The sequence below is a fragment of the Vespa crabro genome, chromosome 2, assembly GCF_910589235.1.
Source record: "Vespa crabro chromosome 2, iyVesCrab1.2, whole genome shotgun sequence".
NCBI classification, from domain to species: Eukaryota; Metazoa; Arthropoda; class Insecta; order Hymenoptera; family Vespidae; genus Vespa; species Vespa crabro.
Window position 1 is genome coordinate 494,556 of NC_060956.1, and position 20,315 is coordinate 514,870.

Here is a 20,315-nt window from a genome sequence, read left to right on the forward strand (position 1 = left end):
TTTGAAGTATAGGAAGTATTAATTAGAATTATTTTAAGTCTTTCGCTCTTTACCGTCTATTTAATTTTTAAAAGAATGTACTCTTGTTTAAATATTATTTTTTTCAATTCTGCATGCAATTGAAATTTTTTAAATATTTGAAAGAAATGTCGATAGTATTAATTTATTAATTTTCACATTTAGAAAGAGAGAGTTACGATGCTAACGCTTCGAAATGCAAAAAGTGACTAATATGGTTGTAATTAAAACTAATGAAAAGACCTAATATGTTTATATTTCACAAGGCCAAATACGCAGAGATTAAAATTTTTAAGTGTAGGAATTTGATGTTAATATTATTTTTTTTTTCGCACCTTACGATCTTTGTAATGTTTAAGCGAATGTACTATCTTTTATTTATTAATTTGTTGAATTTCGCGTACTTTTATATTTTTGAAATAAATCTGAAATCACCGAAAATATTAAATTTTATATTTGCCGATTTAGGATGAGAGAGCTTAAATGTTTACTCGTTCAAATGTAAAAGGGAACTAATTCGAAAAGTTTGAAAGTTAATCAAAAAATTTTTTTTTTTTTTTGATGTTAAATAATAGTTATGACTTCGGGTTAAAAATTCGAAATATTAAATTAAATTATTTATTAGTTTTTTATACTCCGTTTATATACTGTTATTGTGACTCAGTTGTTAATTACGCACGAAAGAATATAACGTAAATAAACTTATATGGTATAATAGAGGCATAGGGAGGACGTTCATTTTTATGTTTGTAGTTTATATTTTATTCATAGTTGTCGCTGATGTCGCACACGCTATCAGCAAAAGATGGTAAGTAGCCTTAAAACAACGCGGGTTGTCATAATTGATATATAAGTGAACTTTTCAGTTTGTGAAAATATTCTATTTATTATAACAGTTATAATTATTTTGTTTATGTAAATGGAACAAAAAAGAAAAAGACATTACTTTCCGAATAAGGAAAGTAATCAAAAAAAACGTAAACACTTCACTTTAGAAACAGGCATGACAGGATTTCTATGCACGTGTAATTTTCGTGAAAAAGACTGTGTAAGAGATGCATATAAAATACTTAACGAATTTGCCGATGAAATTTATGGATTAAATAAAGATAAGGTATATCGGTTGATTGAGTAAAGTAATTGAAACTTTTACGAAAATTGTTATCTATATGCTACATAATTTTTTTTTTGAGGTATCAACAATATGTACGAATGATGGCTCTATGGTAAATGAAATACAGTCTCCTGAGAATAATCAGCAAAATAATAGCGATGAAGAAGATATATCAACTGCTTTAAGCAAAGAAATTAATCAGTTAAAAGCAGAGTCTGAGAAACCAATTGCTTCAAGAAGATTTCAGGTAGATTTTCTATGAAATTAAATTTTTCATTATTTGATATACTAACTGTATAACTTTTGCTAGGTGGTACATACTGGTGTAAAGAATGTAGTTTTTATTAAAAGTACATTATCTAATCCTTTAGAATTAGTTAGTCATATAATCAAAGAATTAGACAGGACTAAACAGCAACGCAGTAGATTTTTATTAAGACTTTTACCAATAGAAGTTGTATGCAAAGCATATATGAATGATATCAGATCAACAGCAAGTGTGATACTTGAAAAATATTTTTCTCAAGAACCAAAAACATACAGTATTGTATTTAAGTAAGTATTATTCAGTGATAATCAAGATTTATGCAATTATTGATAGTATTATTACAAATATAATAAAAAGTCTTTTCTTCAGTCGTCACAGTAATGACAATATACATAGAGAGGAAATTATTAATGACCTAGCAGAAATAATAAAGAAAAAGAATCCAGGAAATAGAGCAAATTTAAAAAATCCAGAACTTGCTGTTGTGGTAGAAGTAATACGGGGTATATGTTTAATATCAGTTGCACCTGATTATTATAAATATAGGAAATACAACTTACTTGAAATTTGTGCTGTAAAGCAAAATATGGCATGTGCCAAGGTATATTATATGTCAATGATTATATATGAATATTAATGATAATTTGCAGATAAATAATGTTTAATTATTTTCTTTAGGATTGTACAATAAAGAATTCAGATATAGACAAGAAAGAAATTGAAATTTCAAATAAGTCTATTACTAATGCTGAGGATTTATTAACACAAGACAATGAAAATGACAATGTAACAAAGTTTGAAACATCAAATATAACCAAATGAATACGGGATGAAAAATGACAGTATGTTTGCTTATAATTTAAAAGAGGAAAAGATAATATTTAGTTAATTGTAATCAAAAGTGAGTTCTTGTAAAAAATTCATTTTTCTCTATATAAATTTTGTTTAGTTATCAAAGTAGAATATAATATATGAATAGCATATATATACATATATATATATATATGTTTGTATGCTATTATTACTGACTTGTTAATATATGTATTGTATTATACGTATGTTCTTACAAAATATTATATATTATTCTTACAAAACTTGAGTAGTATTTTACAAATATTCTAACGTTAATTTATCATATTATTTAACACAAAAAGTTTCTTTTTAAATTTTATTTCATTTTTAACAATTTTTTAGCACTCATATGATACCCATACATTTTTTATGAAAGTAAAATATATTATTTCAATAATACCAATTAAATCATCAATATATTTTACATATTAATATTAAATTAAAGTATTCTATATAAAAAAAATGGAACTAAGTGTAAGTTATCTACAATTTATAAAACGAAAAATATCAAGGTCCCATGGTGTAATGGTTAGCACTCTGGACTCTGAATCCAGCGATCCGAGTTCAAATCTCGGTGGGACCTGGAATTTTTAATTTTTATTAAATTTTATAATTTTTATTTTTAGAAATGCTTATTTTTTTATATATTAATAAGAACAATAATGTGCAGAAATATATGAAATCTTTTTAGAAACAATAATATAACTGGAGAAAACTCATTAATAGATATTGTTGCATATTTAAAGCCGGACATAAGATCCATCAGCGCCATCAGCTGACCGTGTCGTTTTTATGAATTAAATTTATTATGTGTAGCATTAATGTGTTGAAGTACAGCGCTCATTTGTTTAGTGGCGGTTTATATTTGGGAGAAAATAAGATTTCAATGGGTGTGTACTATTGTCAAAATCGAAAAATTAATACGAATTCCATAGATTTCTTATTGAATCATATTTTTGTCATATGCATATTTGGGATAAATAACTGAACTGTAATAACGTAAGTATTTTCGTATTAAGATATAACCTCACAGTCACAAATTGTTTGGAACATCTAACGAATTATCCATTACAACGTTGGACATCGAAATGATATAGCACATCATAATATATTAAAATTGTTTACAGTGTTTGTGTGCAAGATAAAAAATTGATTAAAAATGAGTGCGCGTCTTTTAAAAGATCCTGCTACCGTTAGTAGCCGCATATTCGTAGGTCATTTACAAACAGATGATATGACAAAACATGAACTAGAAGAGCACTTTTCAAAATATGGAACTATTGTGGGATCACTGATAAATCGAGGATTTGGTTTTGTTCAATTTGAAGAAGAACAATCTGCTCAGAAAGCTATTCAAAATGAAAATGGAGCAATGTTTAAAGGCAGAAGAATAGGTGAATAATCTTTTCATTTGTTCTCTTTCAAATTTCAATACATTATTTAAACCTTGTTATAAGTACTGTTAAATCAATAAATTTTTCTTTATAGATGTTAGACCTGCAAAAAAAGATTCTCAATCTGGTAGTAATAATGCAGGTGGAGGAAGTAATAGCGGAGGAATAAATAATTCTGGCAGTATAGGTGGTTCTGGTATAGGTAATGCTAACAATGGACCAGGAAAACCACAGGGTAGCTCTAATAATCAATTTGGTAGCACAAACAATCATTTTAACAACGCAAATGACTCCTTTAGTAGTGGAAGTCAAGGCTTTAATAATACGAGCCAGAGTCTTGCTAATGATAATCAATTTGGCAGCAATTTAAAAGGAAACAATTCTATGACGAGTCAATTCATTGATGGAAATCAGAGTAGAGATAGTACAAATGATCAATTTGGCAATATGAACCAACATCGTGGAAATAATAATGATCAATTTAATAATAATAATCAGAATAGAAACAGCAATCAGTTTGGTACTGGTAATCAAAACAGAAGTGGAAATGAACCATTTGGTACTGGTCCAGGTAATCAGAATAGAGGTGGAAACAATCAGTTTGGCCTTGCTACAAATCAAAATAGGCCGGGTGGCAACCAAAATCGTAATCAAAATATACCTGGTGGTAATCAAAATTCAGGCAGTGGAGGTGGAGGAGGTACTACTCCAGGTGGAGGTGGTAGATTACGAGGCACTAGAGGTGGAAAAAATAGAAATAAAAATAGAGATAATTCTTCTGGGAACAATTTTAGAGATCGTAGTCCCATTAATAGAGGCACTCGTATAGATGATAAAGCTGGCCGTGATTGGGATCATAAACCAAATGACAGACTACGTAGCAATACTTTTGGAGGAAGAGACTCTTTTAATGATAGTAGCTCTCGTTATGATGATTTCAAAAATTCTGGCCCGCGAGATATGAATATAAGCTTTGGGTAAAATTCTTTTATAAAAATATTGATATTAAAAATAGAATAGCATTTTACAGAAATATATTTTTCAGAAACACTGGAAATACAGATTATCCAGCAATTGCAGCTGAAAAAAATGACTGTGAAATTATAGTAGTTAATAAAGCATTAACGTAAGTTGATATTTTTTACTAATGAATATTTACAACATATGTTATAACAAATTATATATAATTATAGAGAATATGCAGAAGCCATTGAAATGCGTTTGAAGAAAGTAGGTTTAACGGTAGATCTATTATTTCCGAATGAAGATGTTCTTTTGAGCCGTGTTCTTGGTAATATAGCAAGTCGTGGTTGTTTATATGCTGTGGTAGTGACCCCTATTAACCAGGAACATCACTCTCTCACACTTAACATTTTACATGGTTTACCTCAAGGTAACTAATTGTTAATTGTTTAGTTACTTAAGTGCATCTACATATTTGCATATGTATAATTTTAATTGATTTATAGAGCACAGAAATATGCCCGTTGAAGATGCTATTAATTTAATATCAAGGGATTTTGCTAATTACAAAGCAGGAGGTCGTTCAGTTCCTCTTAATACTCCACTTGCAATCGAGCGTCATCCTGACGCCATCCAAGTCCTTTTAAATATGTTAGCAGATAATCGTCAACTGACTGTACTACAATATGACAGAGTTATAAAATATCTCGAAGTTAAAAGAGAAGAACAAGTACAAGTAGAGTTGGGTGATGCAAAAGACATACCAGCTGCAACAACATTGACAGTTAATGATCCGAAACAAGCTGAGCTGCAATCGAGAATACTTAATATTTTGAATAGCAATAAAAGCAACTCGTCAGCACCAGCACCCAGTCCAGTTCCAGCACCAACACCAGCACCGGCTCCTGTCCCTCCAGCTAATTGGGGAACAGGTAAAAGATATAGAATTACACTGATAAACTTTAAATTCTATATACACACTATTTGGTACTCCAATAATTTTTGTAATATAGATATTATTGGTGTGATAGTATCAATAAATCAGGACAGTTCAACATTGAATGTTAAATCAAATATCTAATAGATATCCCATCATTAATTTTTGCTAGCAGCAAATATTAAAATTATATTATTTTTTTATTATAATTTTCTTCATTTTAATATTTAATTATTTCATGAACAGCTTTCTGTAAAAAATTTATATTAATAATTTATATATTTAGTATAGTACACTGAAGCATAAGCTTAGTGTTATTGTTTTATAGTAAAATTGCATTTGTGCTGAGTCTTTTGTAATGATTATAAAGGATTCTACTATTTCCTTTATTGTACTGTGGTACAAATCATGTCTTGCACACAATGCTTTATGAAATTTTTTATACATTAGGGAAGATAATTCCTGCGTGACACACGTCAATATTTATCTTCTCTTTATTTTAATACCGCGTATACGGATTTTTGCTATGCAATTTCCGTTTTTTATCCGTGAATAATACTTCTCTTGAAGAAGTTATTACGTGCGCGTTCTTACGTGCAATTACGATTGTTCTTAATCAGAACGAACTTCGTACGCTTTGAAATTAATTAAGTGCAAAGTGGTGTTTTGTGAAATTGCGGCACAGTGTGGTCAAAGCGAACGAACTTCAAATCATACTTTGTCTGGGCTTGTACCCACCGACTTCATGAACACATCATGTTATGCCAGCAGCATCAACAAATGCCACATCAGCATCAACGACTTCTACAACTACTACGGGAGTTTCTCCATCGCCATTATTAAATGATCCAACGGTTCAAAAGGCTCTTGACAGTTTGTTACAAGGCAATTTACTCAAAAGTATTGGTGACCAACAACCAGCAGCAGCAGCAGCAGCAACAACAACACCTCTTTTTGCAGCTTTTCCTAATATTGGTCGTTTTTAACTAGCTTCACAGTAATTCATAAAACTTTGTTAATTACTCAAACCATTTTGTTCTTAATCACTCATTTTTGCTACCTTATTCAATGATAAATATATTGCACACTTTATGAAAATTGTAGGAAAATGACATAAATCATTTTCTTATACTCAATACTGCATACTGTATCCCTATATTTTAATTCTTTAAGAAATGCTTTCTTTACCTACAATCATATTAAAACTACAATGCTACGTATACTAGAAAATTCTTTTCTAATAGAATCCTCAAAGTTCGCCTAAATTATTCTGAACGATCATATTACTTTTAATCACGTGTATGTAATTCCTGTACATTATTGAAAACTTTTGTTGAATAATGTAGAAAAATTGAATATCTTATTGAATCTTTATATTTGAACTTATATTTAATAGGGACTCGGTGTAATAGCAGTATGAAAATTTTTTAATTGTAAATGTCTCATTCTCTGATATAAATAATCAGAGATGGTATGTGTACTGCTACTATATGATTTCATCATAAACTCAGTATAAAAATTACTATGGTATGATATAATATGATTTTAATTTAATATAAACGCGATATTAATTTGTTCAATTACACATAATGACTTATATTATGGAATATAATGATATTATAAACTTAATCGGCCTTTTATTGTTTTCTAGGAGTAGCAGTAATATCAAAATTTATTTCTTTTATTTCATACAAATAATGTAAAAATCTTTTTCATTAATAAGAAGACAGTTACATTTTTAAAATAATATATAGAATCTTATATACAACTAAATCAATTTTTATGTATATATATATACTTCAATAATTTTTTTATATAATTTATAAACTTTACACTATCATAAAGAATTATTAAATATGAATTTCTCAAGTCCTGCTAAAAATAGTTTCATCTTACTTTTAAATGTGACAATATAGTGCATTTCTTCCCGTTAACGAATATTTTTTTTCGTATATTAATGATATAAATTTTTTTCTTATTATTAATAGGAATAAAATATACTTACTTTCTTAAAAGGTAAAGTATCGTTACAAACTTATAATGTTCAATGATATAGTTACATGTACACATTAGTTTACTGTAATTCCTTCATATTGACACTGATTGATAAATAAATAAATGTGTGTATGTATGTATATATATATATATATATATATATATATATATATATATATACACATGTGTGTGTGTGTATATATATATATACACATTTCTTCAAGTTGATGTAAAAATGATGTGCATGTATTTAGTGTCATCTAGCAAAATATACATATAACTTAAATAAAAAATTTTTAAAAACACTCATGTCTTTTATTAAATGTACTGCTTAATATATAAACCCATGTATTACGGATCTAAAAAACAAAATATATAATATATAATACACAAGTGCATTGTTTATATTATTAATCGCATTAATTCTGTTCATGTTTATAAATAAAGCAGTAGAAAAAAACTTAAAAAATCAATAATTGTTAATGCAAGAAAAGCAACTTTATTAGGGCTAATTTATAAGATGCTAGATGGATAAAGGAAAATAAAGCAGCAGTTTTTACGAAGCATATAAATAAGCCATTATATATAAACAAGCCAAGCAATTATTATTTCGTTTAAAATAATTTAAATCACTTAAATTTACCTAAATAGTAACTTTTTAGATATTGTTCTGCGTGAACTATCTCCTCACATGGTTGAGATACTTCTTTATATAAAATATTAAGAACGTTTTTTACTGCATCGATATCATAAATATTCTTAAGCAATCTTTGTTTAAAGGGTTTTAATTTTTCTACGAGTTGCTTATTTTGAGTAATCGAACCCACGTGATTACGTAGTATTTCAGTATAAATGGGCCAATTAAATACACATGCAGAACATTGACAATCAAAAAAATAATCCTGCATTATTTTTTCTTTCCTTTCTAAACGTGACATATATGCATATTCAGGGCCATAACTTGTAAAAATTTGATCTCCTGCTAAAATTGGATGTAACGCACGTGTAATCATAGTCAGTCCTTCAAAATGTCTAAACGTATTTGGACTACATGAATGATTGTACAAACTATGTGTTACATATAAACCTGATCCAGATTTTACTCCTGGCTCTTGTTGTACCTAACAAAAGTAAAACAAAGAATAAAGTAACAAGAAAGTACCACGTACATTTTACATATTTATGAAACTTACTGAAAAACAATTAGAAGACATAATAACACATGCCCGAAACATAATACTACCACAAAATTTTAAATTAGAAAATTCTCTTATATCTTCCAAATAATCTATTTCATATTTTTTACCAAAGAAATTAGTCTGTGTAGCTAGAAGAATAGTAGCAAGAGCTGAAATACATGCAAATGCACTGATACCTATTAATGGTCTAGTAATCATATTTGTTGCAAGACTTAAAGCAGATCGAGCACTAAAACTATGAAATACACCCTCATCTGAAAAACCTGCTGTCCTGTTATCTAAAGGTAGAAAATTACATTTAAATATGTTATGCTAATTGTGTAATGTATCAAATATTAAAAATATAAAAATACCAGGATTGGATTCTGCAATTTTCATATCTTCTTGTAATTCCTTTATCTTGGAGCCATTTTCTGTTACAATAATTAACAGTCTAATAATTTTAGTAAGCATTCTTATCTTGTCTTTATCAACGTTCAATAAATTTTTTAATAGTACCAAAATTGGACATTCTGTCACATGAGCCATATCCCAAGCTATCTTTTTACATTCTTCTGAACAATATTGTGCAATTGGACAATTTGAACATGGTATTAAATTATAACATCTTGAAAGACATTGATGACAATGGGTGTAGAACCTACAATATTAAAAATATTTAAAAATAAATTTAATTATTAAAATGTCATTATACCTGTCTTCATAGATGACGTGTGCATACGGATTTTCAATAGTAACTATATCTCCTGGACTCAAATTTTTTGTAGCTATAAGGTGACGTCCAAATTCTTTAGAAAAAACAATTTTGATACCATCGCTAGCAGCAGGACACTCCTTATTTTGACCATAAGCAAGAGATAAAGAACCTTCTTTCTCTAAATATCTTGGTTTTGGTGTTGTACATTTGATAGGAAAATGACTGATATTAAAAAATCGTTTTTCATGATTATCAAGCAATAAATTTCTTTCTTTATTTTTATCATTAATATGTATATCATTAGTATCTGTTTTTGTAATGTCTTCTTTTATATTTTGATTTAAACAAATTTGATCTATCATTTTTTCAATGTTAGTATGTTTATTCTCGGATATTTGTAAAATTTTCTTAAGTTCATCGATTGCTTTGGCTCCTCTTTCCATAAGTTTTGTTCTTTTATTTTCTGGATACCCATATAATAAAGCAACATCAATATCTATCAAACATTCTTTATACATTTCTTTTCTGAACAAAGCTGCAGATCTATTCGCATGTGCATATGCCATTAACTCTTTATTATTAGCATATGCTAAACTTTTAGTATAACTCTCTATAGCATCAATGTCATCGCCCACAACAAAATGTTGATTTCCTAAATTAAAAAAAAAAAAAAAAAAAAAATTTGTACTCGTATAAAATAAAAATATATTAGGTAAGAAAGTTTTTATTTACCTTCTTCTCTATATCTGACTGCATCCTCTGTATTTTTTCTTTCAACATTTAATGGTGGTAATTGAGATTTTACCATATTTTGTAAAATATGTCCAACAAGAGCTTCACATTCCTTTTGTAAACCGTATCCCACATGTGAAACATTCTTTTGTTTAAGATTTAATATTAACTCTTTTGCTAAATCCATATTATAATCATAAGATATTATAAAAATAATAACAATTTACTTTGAAATAAAATTATATATAACTTCTGCAAAGCTGCAAATAATATTGGAATTACAATGAGTAAAAAATATATAAAATCATATATTTTAAAAATAAATTATTCAAATTAAATATTAACATTCACACTACTGTTCAATTCCTTTGTTTATATTAATATCACTGTACTATTCAACAAATTTCTACAATTGCAATCAATACATATTGTATTAGAAGTTGCTTACTTAAAAAATTACAGGCTATTGCATTGGCCAAAGTAGTACATGTACTAAGATTAAGACTATGAGATGAGACTAAAATTACCTCTAGGAAAATGAAAGAGGGAACTAAAGACTGTTTAACTACACAATCAAAACAAGTACACTCTTAGCGTAATTTAATCCATTAGGAATTTATTATATCAATAATACACTACATATTTTGTATGTATAATTAAAGATATAATTTTGGATTTTTAAGTAGCACTATATATGATTTGCACGTAATAAAAAACAAACATAACAATATTATATTATTATATTTTTGTGATATCTTACACATTTAAGTGCTGAAAATAGGAAGAAATTGTTTCTAGTATTCAAACCATTTAAAATTAGCTTAAAATATAATAGATAGAAATATATAAAGATTTAATATTTTTAATTATTTATGAAAAAAACAAACAAAAATAAATGATTAATATTATGTATATTTATTTTATTCTTGAAAAATAAATTCATGGGAGTAATTATAGAAAATTCTGTATAGGAAATAGATTGCTTATATTGTAACATGAATGTGAATGTACTAAGTACAAAGAACTTGGCTATAATCCAAATTTGCAGCAGTATTTAGCACACAATCATTTATCTTTTATATTCCCCTGTATTATTTTTAAATGTTATAGAAATAAAAAAAAAATCAAATGTTGAAAATAATTTTCTTTAAACTAATTTTTTCTCAATGGAGTTAAATTTCTCAAGCCGAGATAAAACTAATATAATTATAATAAAAAATGTATAATATATATATATATATATATATATATATATGTGTGTGTGTGTGTGTGTGTGTGTGTGTGTGTATATATATATAATAAGAAAAAATGCATATTAAAGATATTTGTGTATTATTTTTTTCATGTATTAAATGACAATAACTTTTTGAAATCAGCAGTCGACTGTGATAGCCAGAATAGAAATAATTTTATATGTCAAATGATTGTTGATACAAACTTTCTCTTTATTAAAAACTATTTTAAATAACTCAGTCTTCTTCCCTTTCTAAGTTTATATGATTGCCAAACTTTGCATATAACTGAGTCTTCAATTCACTCATCAATGACTTTAATTCATCGCATTTACTTTCCAAACTTGCTATTTCTGCTTTCTTTTTTTCTTTAGCATTTTCTAAACAATTCTGTAATTATAAATAAATTTAACATATAATATTAAAATATATATTTTTAAATTATAATTTTGTTTCCATTTATGAATTATAAACACCTGTGTTTTTTCAATATCTTGATAAACAAAAACTTCTCCAATATAATATGGTATCTTAACGTCATCGTCTGCAAGAGTCAATTCATCACAAGCATCTTCTAAATTTTTCAATTCATTCTGTGAATATAAAAAAGTAATTCAGTTTCGCCAATTTTACATGAAATTGAACGACGTATGACCAAATAAGGCTATGAATTAACAAAGCTATCTAAGAATAGATTATTTTTTTTGTAATCACTTGTTTAAATTTAAGTTCTTCTTTATAATCTTCCAATTTAGCATTTTGTCTTGCAAATCTGTTGATTTTCTGTTGATCATCATAAGTAATATGAACATCAGAATCCTGTAAACGTAAAGAAATAAATTAACCTTTCTAATACTGTAATAAGACACCTTTAACAATTCACTTACCGGTTGAAATCCACCTTGTTCATTTTTTCCTCCCGCCATAATTATTTATTTATTTATTAATAAATTTTGAATAATTTATAAATTACGTATATATTTATAAAACGTACTTTACACAAATTAATATTAATCGGAAACCGAATATTCTACTTTCTTATACATCCATAACATTTTGTAATTCACGCGCATGCGCTCGAAAACGTCATGTTAATACGCATGCGCATAAAATCTACTCTGGACTAATTTTTATAAAATAATAGTGATTAATAAATGTTAATATACGTTAACAATGATGTTCATATATATATATATATATATATATATATATATATATATATATATGTATATGTATATGTATATATTGAATGAAGTAATGATTGTATCCATTGAAATTAATTGAGATAATGAAAAAAAGAAAAACTATATATTTTTAAAAAAGATTCATATTCTCACAGAATATGAAAAGCCAATTATTTATTATAAAAATACATTATTGAAGAAATTACATAAATTTGCAGTCATTAAGGTGAAGATCTTTAGCTACCATATGTGCAGTAACATACATCATTTTATTTTTATTTTTTAAATATGTATCGATCGCAGTCTGACGCATTTCCTTCCATTTGTAAAGATCACGAAATATCGGGCGAACAAATTTCAATCGCCCTTGTTCTGTAGCAAAATCTAAAGCATCTGATACTTTCGATGCCCAACGACTTTTTATACACAAACGTAGCCATAAAAATCTGGATATACAAAAATATAAATAAAAAAAATACATCTATTATTTCGCACTTAATTAATTTTATACTTAATTTACCTTATTTCAGCATTCTTTATAGAATTAAAATCATATGTATCTTGCATAGTTTCAAGTTTTTGTAATGACAAAATAGTAGATGATGCACGTAACTCAGCTAAAAATGTTATCTTTTGAATTGCAGTTAAATTTTGTATGTCATTTTTGTCAAAAGGTGATGTAGTAGTTTCATCCCATGAAATCCATTTTTGTGCTAATTCAGTGCAGGCAATAGCTAAACTTTTATCATAATTCGGTATAACTGGTGGCATGCCAGGTGTATTAAACCATGCATTCCAATCCACTGAATCTAATAGCTAAAATAAAAATTTCGTGTTTAATATTTTTTTATTTTTAATGCAATGTGCAATAATGTTGTTACCTCAATCTTATTTGGAAAATACTTGTATAGATATTCCTTCCAAGTATTAGTAACTATACTTTTATATTCATATGTACTTAAATATGATTTTAAAAAGGGTTCAAATACGTCTGAACCACCCAATAGTTGCTCTAAATAAAATAAAAGTGTATGACCTTTTTCATAAGGTACAACTGAAAATGAATCATCAGGATTGATCCCTATTAAGCTTGGAACTAAATTTGTTATCTGATTTGATTTTCCAAGTGTTTCAATCTGTAAAAAAATCTCTATATAACAAATGATATTCATATCTTATATTTAATATTTTCTGAACAAATATATATAAATTAATATATCAATATTTTAGTTTACTTACACATTCTTCCAAAGATTTAAGTCCATTTATTGCACTGAATTGTCTATATTTTTCACCAAACATCCTTCCATTTATTTTTCTCTCAACAAACATAGTGAAACCTTCATTCAACCAAAAATGTTCAAAATTTGCATTAGTTACTAAATTCCCAGTCCAACTATGTGCAATTTCATGAGCTACTACATTAGCTAGAGAACGATCTCCAGCAAGAAGAGTTGGTGTTACAAATGTTAGGCATGGATTTTCCATTCCCCCAAATGGAAAGCTTGGTGGGAGCACTAATAAGTCATATACACCTATAGAAGATAATATTATATGAAAATAATCAATTACTAAAAATATATATTTTTTACAAAATAATACTATACCCCACACATAGGGTCCACATATTTGTTCAGCAATTTGTAACATAGTCTCAGTTTCAGCAAATTCATATGCGCTGCGATCTATATATTCTTGTTCAGCCCAGACAGTACTTCTAGGACCAATCTTTTTAGATGCTAATACACCAACTGCAATAGCTATTAAGTACGATGGTACTGGAATAGGTTGGTGAAATCTATATATTTTCGTTGTTTCATTATTTGTAACATCATCTAATAAAGCAGACATTAATACTGTCATCTCTTGTGGTGCTGATATCTAAATGATTTACTGCATTTGTTAAATAGATTCATACTTTCATATTATATTATATTAAATATCTGTTTACCTTAGCAGAATAAGTGAATTTGACAGATGGTGTATCTTGACAAGGAAGCACAGATCTAGCATGTATAGCCTTTATAACATAATTCAATATGCTTATATATATATATAATAAAAATTTTTTTTTCTGTAATAATTAAGATATAAATAAAATATTTACCTCACACTGAGAAAATAGATAAGGATGTTTTCCTCCAGTTGTTTGCTCTGGTGTCAACCATTGTAAACCAGTTGCATCTGATGATGTCTCATAGTTAATTTCAATTTTATATCTGAAGATGAAATTGTTTAATTAATAATAAAACTATAAACAAATAATTTAATTATTACCTTGTATCATTTTCATTAGTTGAATCTACAGGTGTTGGTAATTCAATAATAAACTTAGAACCATATCCAATATCACTTTCTACTTTATAATTCAAAGTAGATCCATTATCAACATTTATAACTGATAATATAATAAGATTACGATTATCTAAAATCTAAACATTTAATATGGTACAATTAATATTTTATATATATATATATATATATATATGTATATGTATACAATATGACATAAAAGATAGAAAAGTAATAGAAAGGGATAATTCGATTAATTTCTTACCACTGTATTCGTAGCTCCTTTTTTTTCTATGTCCAGAATTGCTTTACCTGACAGAACTTTTCTATCAAAATCAACATTTAACTCTAGATGAATATGGGTTACAACTGCTAAATCTGTAAATATTTATTTATAATTATTGCCAATAAAAATATTATATATGTGTAAATATTAATTTTTATATTTTATCCAATTTTTATAATGATATGCATCAAACATATTTATTATAATATACTATATAATTAATGATAAAATACAAATATGAAATACCTGGTCTAGAAAATGAATTTGGATCATTTTCACTTAAAGCCATTTTAAATATGTATATTAAATTATAAACAAATATTTAAATAGATTTTTATGAAATTACAATGACGATGTTACAAGTCACGGATTCTATTAAATGACATGCGCAGTGTAACAGAGATAAATTTCTTAGATTTTGTTTATCATTAAAGATAAAGTATATCCATTTTTATCAGAAATATTAGTGAACTATCCAAATTATTTTATATAGTGTTCACATAGTATTATTCTTCGAAAGGTACTATTTATGTATATATATTTGTATACATATTATATGTATATATATATATATATATATATATATATATATATATTTCTTATTATATATGTATATTTCTTTTTATGAGGTTATAATTTCTTGCATTTCATAAAAATTACAAACACATATTACTTTTGAATACTTATCACCTATGTCTACTACGCTATCTCTTTTTTATATTCGTCATGTGTCACAAATTAATAAAAAATTTATTGCAATTATTACCAATTATTAATAAAAAATTCCCTATAGTTAACATTCGTTTAGAGTTTTTTAATCATTCACTAGCTAGAAAGCATTTGTCGATTCTAGAAACTCTGAACTTCATGATTGTTTAGTTTACAAATGATGATAATTGAGTGTATAGAATTGTCAAACTAATGTTACTTATAATTATTTAAGGGAAGAAGACGAAGATATCGAAATATAAAACTTTATCGTTTTACTTATATTGAGGAATTATGACACCGATGAGTGATAGTAGTTCATTACCTAAAACAAAAAAGCCATCAGGTAAGAATTGTAATTTTGCATTAATATTTATGAAAATTATGTTGCATTAATATTGATGAAAAATATTCATTTCATTATGTCATCTTTTGATATATGTCTACTATTTTTGACAGATAGCGCATTCAAACAGCAACGTTTACCTGCTTGGCAACCTATTCTTACTGCTGGAACTGTTTTACCAACATTTTTTGTAATAGGAGTTGCATTTATACCAGTTGGAATTGGATTATTATACTTTTCTGATAAAGTAAAAGAACAAACGATAGATTATACCTATTGTAATTCTAATAGTACTGATGGTAAAAGATGTATAGATATAATTGCACAAAATCCAAAAAATGCTTGTTATTGTGAAATAAATTTTGTATTATCTACGGATTTTGACGGAGAAGTTTATATGTATTATGGCTTAACAAACTTCTATCAGAATCATCGTCGATATGTTAAATCTAGGGATGATAATCAATTATTAGGAATATTATCAGATGAAGTATCTGGTGATTGTAAACCATTTGCATATGAAGTTAATGAACATAATATTACGAAACCAATAGTTCCATGTGGAGCTATAGCCAATTCTCTCTTTAGTGATGAATTAACATTACATTCTGAAAGAAATCGAAAAGATGTACCATTATTAAAAACTGGCATAGCATGGCCTTCTGATAAAAATATCAAATTTAAAAATCCAGAAGGTGATTTAAGAGAAATATTTTCTTCCGAGAGATTTGCCAAACCAAAAAATTGGGACAAACATATCTATGACTTAGATCCACATAATGCAAGTAATAATGGATTTCAAAATGAAGATCTCATTGTATGGATGAGAACTGCTGCTTTACCAACATTTAGAAAATTATACCGTAGAGTTGATCATTCTGTTGAAGGTTTTACTGAAGGCTTACTTGCAGGAAATTATACACTCAGAGTTAAATATTGTATGGAAATTTCTTTTTATAAAGGAAACATGTTTTTATTTTATATATATATATTCATATACATATTTTATTTTAGCATATTCAGTGTCTTCTTTTGATGGTACCAAAAGAATGATTCTAAGCACAACGTCACTTTTGGGTGGAAAAAATCCATTTCTTGGTATTGCGTACATAGTGGTTGGATGTATTTGCTTAGTACTTGGAATAGCATTATCAATCATACATATAAAATATTCCAAGAGGTAAGAATTATTATAGTATAAATCAATTTGAAATCTGATTTTATTTTTTTTTTAAATGAAAATTGTCTATATTTTTGAATAATTGAATGTTAAGGAATCAATTTTTCCAATATATTAAGATTAATAGTAATATTCTATTGAACAGTAAACATTTTTAGAGAATAAAAAAAAAATATATACAATTGTTATTGACAATGAATCATTATATAATGTTATACAGCAAACTAATGTAAAGACGACAACAAGAAAATATGTTTAAGGCACCATAATTGTTCTTGTAAGTGTTTGTAAAGTTGTGTTATGTTTGTCCAGTGTAATTTGATCAATCGAAGTATGCATTTTATATCTTTTCTTTTTATAAAAATGTATTATTAAATGTATTGTACTGTCTTTATAATTCGGAATGTCTTATAAAACAAGCTATTTTATTTTTATACAGATTTAGTAGCATGCAATTTAATAGATGAAAAAAATGCATGTGATTGTTGAATGTCATTTAATATTTCAGTTTGTTATTATTTATGTATATATTTCATTTCAAACATTCATATTATATTTAAATATAATTGAAGCAATTTGCATTAATTTAAAATAATCTACTTATAAAAGCATGTCAATCATTTCTGAAATGTGATTATATCATTATTTATATTTATTGCTAAGTTATTTAAAAATTTAGGTCAAGTATTATAACATATTGGTAAAAACATATAATCTTTATTATTTAGAAGATTAAGATTATTTTTTATTTTGTATTAATATGTATAAAATATTAGATATATATTACTCTTAGCATATTTTTTTTTTATAATTTTAATACAGTTTCTTATTCTTTTTTTATGCATCATGTATGCATTTGCTGTAATTATATTTTAAACTAATTTTTTTATATAAATAATACAAATATTTATGGTAGAATTCTTTTTTTAGCACAACTGAGATGATTGATGTGAATCCAACTACAGAATATCAGTAAGAGTAACTGGATTTAAAAACAATATTTATTGAATTGTGTTGGGCTAACTACCTCTATAATGAGATATAAATATATAATTTTGTCGTATCTGGTCCTGCAGTTAAAAGAAACATTACAGTTTTAATATAGTAAAAAAAATTGATTTTTATAAAAGTTAAGATGTTATAAATTACTTTATATTAGTAACAACGAAAAGGTGTAATTAATGAAAACACATTTTTGTGTACATCAATTATTATCACTAATATTACACGAAATAGTTATTTTGTATTATATGTTATGAATTTTAGAGATTTATATAGAGAGTGTTTTATACCAAATGCTATATCAGAATTAGTTTCTTCTTAATATTTTTATTTATTGATGTAATATTTTATTTTTAAGTTCTTCATATTTCATAAGTAATACATATTTGTATTATTTTTGTCAGTATTGCGAGTAAATAATACTAAGATATAACTATTTGAAAGATGTTCTATATATATATACATACATATATATATATATATATATATATATATATATATATATATATATATATATATATATATATATATATATATATATATATATGTAACTCTAAGTAAAATAACAAAAATTATAAGTGACAAATTTTATCCAAAGAACATAGATTTTAGAAGTAAATTGTTTTCCTTCTGATTTAAGATCTTATTCCAATCAATAATAATCTTGAAAATTTATAAAGTTGCAATAATGCAATTTTTCCATACCTACATATTATTTTCATAAATAATTAGTAGCATAAATTATTGTTCATAAGCATTTTTAACTTGTACAATTTCAAATATTAAAAAAATAGTATGTGCCTTATCTATAGAAGAAACTATTGAATTTAGCATTTTATTTATGTCTTTGAATCTAAACAAAGACGCGATTACTATTCTAAATAAACGAATCTTTAGTATTAATTGAAAGTATGTCTTTATTGTCATTATAATAAACTCACAAGTTCGTGCTTTAATGTACTTATGCAGATATAAAAATACAAGCATTAATAAATTTTCTAAATGTAAGCATTACGATTTTCTTATATATAAATCCTAAATGTTCTTTGGTAATTTTACATATTTATAAAATAATTGCGAATTATAAGAGCACAAGTCAAATATTGGCGCCATTGTCGTAATGTTAGGTTATGTTCTTAATCATAGTCAATAATCAACTGTTCCGAATGTAAGGAACTTTTCTCCTTATAACATAAAAATCTTTAAAAGGTTTTTTTTTTTTTTATTGAAGTAACAAGAAAAGAAAATTACCTATTTTAACGTAATTTTGTCAAGGTATATTAAGCAATATAAAATATTTTTAATATCATTTATATTGTTTTATACGGTAACATAAATTTCATAGATTTATATTAATTTTATGCAGTAATATATTTTTATTTAACAGATGAACACAATTGCACGAATTGGTATTCGTACATGGCGTGGAAAGTATCCTAGCTATAGTACATTACCTCCAGAAGTTGTTGTATTCACTGATAAAGATATGATTATTTGTTGGCATCCAGATCAAGGATTTCCTTACGAATACTCAAAGCCTATAGAAGAAGAAGTTTCAATATCAAATGCAGTACTTAAAATCGGTGAAAAAGATATTGAAGATGTCTTCAAGCAAAAGAATCAAGATGATGTCATTGCAGAATTAGCAAAATTAACCTTTACTACTAAGCATAGATGGTATCCTCGAAGTAGAGATAAAAAAGCCAAAAAAACTGAACCTGATAGACCATACTTGTAAAATATAAAAATTAGATCTCTCTTTATGTTGTGTGTATATTCTTTAATTTACTTTTATTACGAGAAATAAAATTATATATTATTATCTTCAAATGTATTCTTTAATTTGATTATTGCACATTATCTTTTATAAATTAATAAATATGTTATAACTATAAAAAAATATCAGTCAACATTTA

The 20,315-nt window shown here is 26.2% G+C and overlaps 7 protein-coding genes and 1 non-coding gene across 14 annotated transcripts; 5 read left to right on the plus strand and 3 right to left on the minus strand.

The window, feature by feature from the left end:
* Positions 1-795: 795 nt before the first annotated feature.
* On the plus strand, positions 796-2,417 carry LOC124433088 (THUMP domain-containing protein 1 homolog). The gene is made up of 5 exons (XM_046982657.1): positions 796-1,132; positions 1,212-1,379; positions 1,443-1,687; positions 1,770-2,001; positions 2,079-2,417. The coding sequence occupies exons 1-5, from the start codon at positions 938-940 to the stop codon at positions 2,220-2,222; spliced, it is 984 nt and encodes a 327-aa protein (XP_046838613.1). The 5' UTR covers positions 796-937; the 3' UTR covers positions 2,223-2,417.
* Positions 2,418-2,763: 346 nt separating this feature from the next.
* Positions 2,764-2,835, plus strand: Trnaq-cug. The gene has a single exon. It is a non-coding gene; the product is annotated as a tRNA-Gln (tRNA).
* Positions 2,836-2,938: 103 nt separating this feature from the next.
* LOC124421834 (nuclear receptor coactivator 5) lies at positions 2,939-6,644 on the plus strand. 2 transcript variants are annotated; one of them, XM_046957476.1, is made up of 7 exons: positions 2,939-3,251; positions 3,380-3,646; positions 3,741-4,623; positions 4,692-4,772; positions 4,840-5,039; positions 5,116-5,541; positions 6,315-6,644. In XM_046957476.1, exons 2-7 carry the CDS (start codon positions 3,412-3,414, stop codon positions 6,530-6,532), a joined length of 2,043 nt encoding a protein of 680 aa, XP_046813432.1. In that variant the 5' UTR covers positions 2,939-3,251; positions 3,380-3,411; the 3' UTR covers positions 6,533-6,644. The 2 variants fall into 2 exon arrangements, with proteins under 2 accessions (XP_046813432.1, XP_046813433.1); XM_046957477.1 differs by having other exon boundaries at positions 2,941-3,251; positions 6,318-6,644.
* A 673-nt stretch (positions 6,645-7,317) lies between these two features.
* LOC124421865 (SET and MYND domain-containing protein 4-like) lies at positions 7,318-11,333 on the minus strand. 3 transcript variants are annotated; one of them, XM_046957541.1, is made up of 7 exons: positions 10,515-11,333; positions 10,170-10,429; positions 9,435-10,089; positions 9,094-9,380; positions 8,735-9,018; positions 8,185-8,662; positions 7,318-7,900 (listed from the first exon to the last, which is right to left on the minus strand). In XM_046957541.1, exons 2-7 carry the CDS (start codon positions 10,354-10,356, stop codon positions 7,893-7,895), a joined length of 1,899 nt encoding a protein of 632 aa, XP_046813497.1. In that variant the 5' UTR covers positions 10,357-10,429; positions 10,515-11,333; the 3' UTR covers positions 7,318-7,892. The 3 variants fall into 3 exon arrangements, with proteins under 3 accessions (XP_046813497.1, XP_046813496.1, XP_046813495.1); XM_046957540.1 differs by lacking the exon at positions 7,318-7,900 and having other exon boundaries at positions 8,021-8,662; positions 10,618-11,333; XM_046957539.1 differs by lacking the exon at positions 7,318-7,900 and having other exon boundaries at positions 8,021-8,662.
* Positions 11,334-11,484: 151 nt separating this feature from the next.
* LOC124421867 (prefoldin subunit 4) lies at positions 11,485-12,467 on the minus strand. The gene is made up of 4 exons (XM_046957542.1): positions 12,289-12,467; positions 12,116-12,220; positions 11,878-11,994; positions 11,485-11,791 (listed from the first exon to the last, which is right to left on the minus strand). The coding sequence occupies exons 1-4, from the start codon at positions 12,325-12,327 to the stop codon at positions 11,639-11,641; spliced, it is 414 nt and encodes a 137-aa protein (XP_046813498.1). The 5' UTR covers positions 12,328-12,467; the 3' UTR covers positions 11,485-11,638.
* A 243-nt stretch (positions 12,468-12,710) lies between these two features.
* LOC124421664 (leukotriene A-4 hydrolase) lies at positions 12,711-15,551 on the minus strand. Its single transcript, XM_046957108.1, has 10 exons — positions 15,410-15,551; positions 15,143-15,255; positions 14,863-15,017; positions 14,693-14,804; positions 14,537-14,605; positions 14,193-14,466; positions 13,825-14,120; positions 13,467-13,721; positions 13,106-13,401; positions 12,711-13,031 (listed from the first exon to the last, which is right to left on the minus strand). The coding sequence occupies exons 1-10, from the start codon at positions 15,450-15,452 to the stop codon at positions 12,788-12,790; spliced, it is 1,857 nt and encodes a 618-aa protein (XP_046813064.1). The 5' UTR covers positions 15,453-15,551; the 3' UTR covers positions 12,711-12,787.
* On the plus strand, positions 15,552-18,589 carry LOC124421665 (cell cycle control protein 50A). Of its 4 annotated transcripts, none has more exons than XM_046957110.1 (5): positions 15,552-15,683; positions 16,107-16,217; positions 16,331-17,155; positions 17,232-17,397; positions 18,328-18,589. In XM_046957110.1, exons 2-5 carry the CDS (start codon positions 16,166-16,168, stop codon positions 18,371-18,373), a joined length of 1,089 nt encoding a protein of 362 aa, XP_046813066.1. In that variant the 5' UTR covers positions 15,552-15,683; positions 16,107-16,165; the 3' UTR covers positions 18,374-18,589. The 4 variants fall into 4 exon arrangements, with proteins under 4 accessions (XP_046813066.1, XP_046813067.1, XP_046813068.1 ...); XM_046957111.1 differs by lacking the exon at positions 15,552-15,683 and adding an exon at positions 17,618-17,674 and having other exon boundaries at positions 16,001-16,217; positions 18,328-18,460; XM_046957112.1 differs by lacking the exons at positions 15,552-15,683; positions 18,328-18,589 and adding an exon at positions 17,556-17,663 and having other exon boundaries at positions 16,001-16,217.
* Positions 18,590-19,534: 945 nt separating this feature from the next.
* LOC124421666 (39S ribosomal protein L42, mitochondrial) lies at positions 19,535-20,229 on the plus strand. Its single transcript, XM_046957113.1, has 2 exons — positions 19,535-19,674; positions 19,787-20,229. The coding sequence occupies exon 2, from the start codon at positions 19,787-19,789 to the stop codon at positions 20,135-20,137; it is 351 nt and encodes a 116-aa protein (XP_046813069.1). The 5' UTR covers positions 19,535-19,674; the 3' UTR covers positions 20,138-20,229.
* The last annotated feature ends 86 nt before the right edge of the window (positions 20,230-20,315 follow it).

Coding starts and splice junctions, on each gene's coding strand:
- LOC124433088 (XM_046982657.1), top strand. CDS start 938: ATGGAACAAAAAAGAAAAAGACATTACTTTCCGAATAAGGAAAGTAAT. Junction 1,133..1,211: donor ATGGATTAAATAAAGATAAG/GTATATCGGTTG, acceptor TTTTTTTTTGAG/GTATCAACAATATGTACGAA. Junction 2,002..2,078: donor AAAATATGGCATGTGCCAAG/GTATATTATATG, acceptor TATTTTCTTTAG/GATTGTACAATAAAGAATTC.
- LOC124421834 (XM_046957476.1), top strand. CDS start 3,412: ATGAGTGCGCGTCTTTTAAAAGATCCTGCTACCGTTAGTAGCCGCATA. Junction 4,624..4,691: donor GATATGAATATAAGCTTTGG/GTAAAATTCTTT, acceptor TATATTTTTCAG/AAACACTGGAAATACAGATT. Junction 5,040..5,115: donor TTTACATGGTTTACCTCAAG/GTAACTAATTGT, acceptor ATTGATTTATAG/AGCACAGAAATATGCCCGTT.
- LOC124421865 (XM_046957540.1), bottom strand. CDS start 10,356: ATGGATTTAGCAAAAGAGTTAATATTAAATCTTAAACAAAAGAATGTT. Junction 10,090..10,169: donor AGTCAGATATAGAGAAGAAG/GTAAATAAAAAC, acceptor TTTTTAATTTAG/GAAATCAACATTTTGTTGTG. Junction 9,019..9,093: donor AATTGCAGAATCCAATCCTG/GTATTTTTATAT, acceptor TTCTACCTTTAG/ATAACAGGACAGCAGGTTTT.
- LOC124421867 (XM_046957542.1), bottom strand. CDS start 12,327: ATGGCGGGAGGAAAAAATGAACAAGGTGGATTTCAACCG. Junction 11,995..12,115: donor AAGAACTTAAATTTAAACAA/GTGATTACAAAA, acceptor TTATATTCACAG/AATGAATTGAAAAATTTAGA. Junction 11,792..11,877: donor AAGATATTGAAAAAACACAG/GTGTTTATAATT, acceptor TTATAATTACAG/AATTGTTTAGAAAATGCTAA.
- LOC124421664 (XM_046957108.1), bottom strand. CDS start 15,452: ATGGCTTTAAGTGAAAATGATCCAAATTCATTTTCTAGACCAG. Junction 14,805..14,862: donor ACTAATGAAAATGATACAAG/GTAATAATTAAA, acceptor TTTCATCTTCAG/ATATAAAATTGAAATTAACT. Junction 14,467..14,536: donor AATTCACTTATTCTGCTAAG/GTAAACAGATAT, acceptor TAAATCATTTAG/ATATCAGCACCACAAGAGAT.
- LOC124421665 (XM_046957110.1), top strand. CDS start 16,166: ATGACACCGATGAGTGATAGTAGTTCATTACCTAAAACAAAAAAGCCA. Junction 17,156..17,231: donor TACACTCAGAGTTAAATATT/GTATGGAAATTT, acceptor ATTTTATTTTAG/CATATTCAGTGTCTTCTTTT. Junction 17,398..18,327: donor CATATAAAATATTCCAAGAG/GTAAGAATTATT, acceptor TTCTTTTTTTAG/CACAACTGAGATGATTGATG.
- LOC124421666 (XM_046957113.1), top strand. CDS start 19,787: ATGAACACAATTGCACGAATTGGTATTCGTACATGGCGTGGAAAGTAT.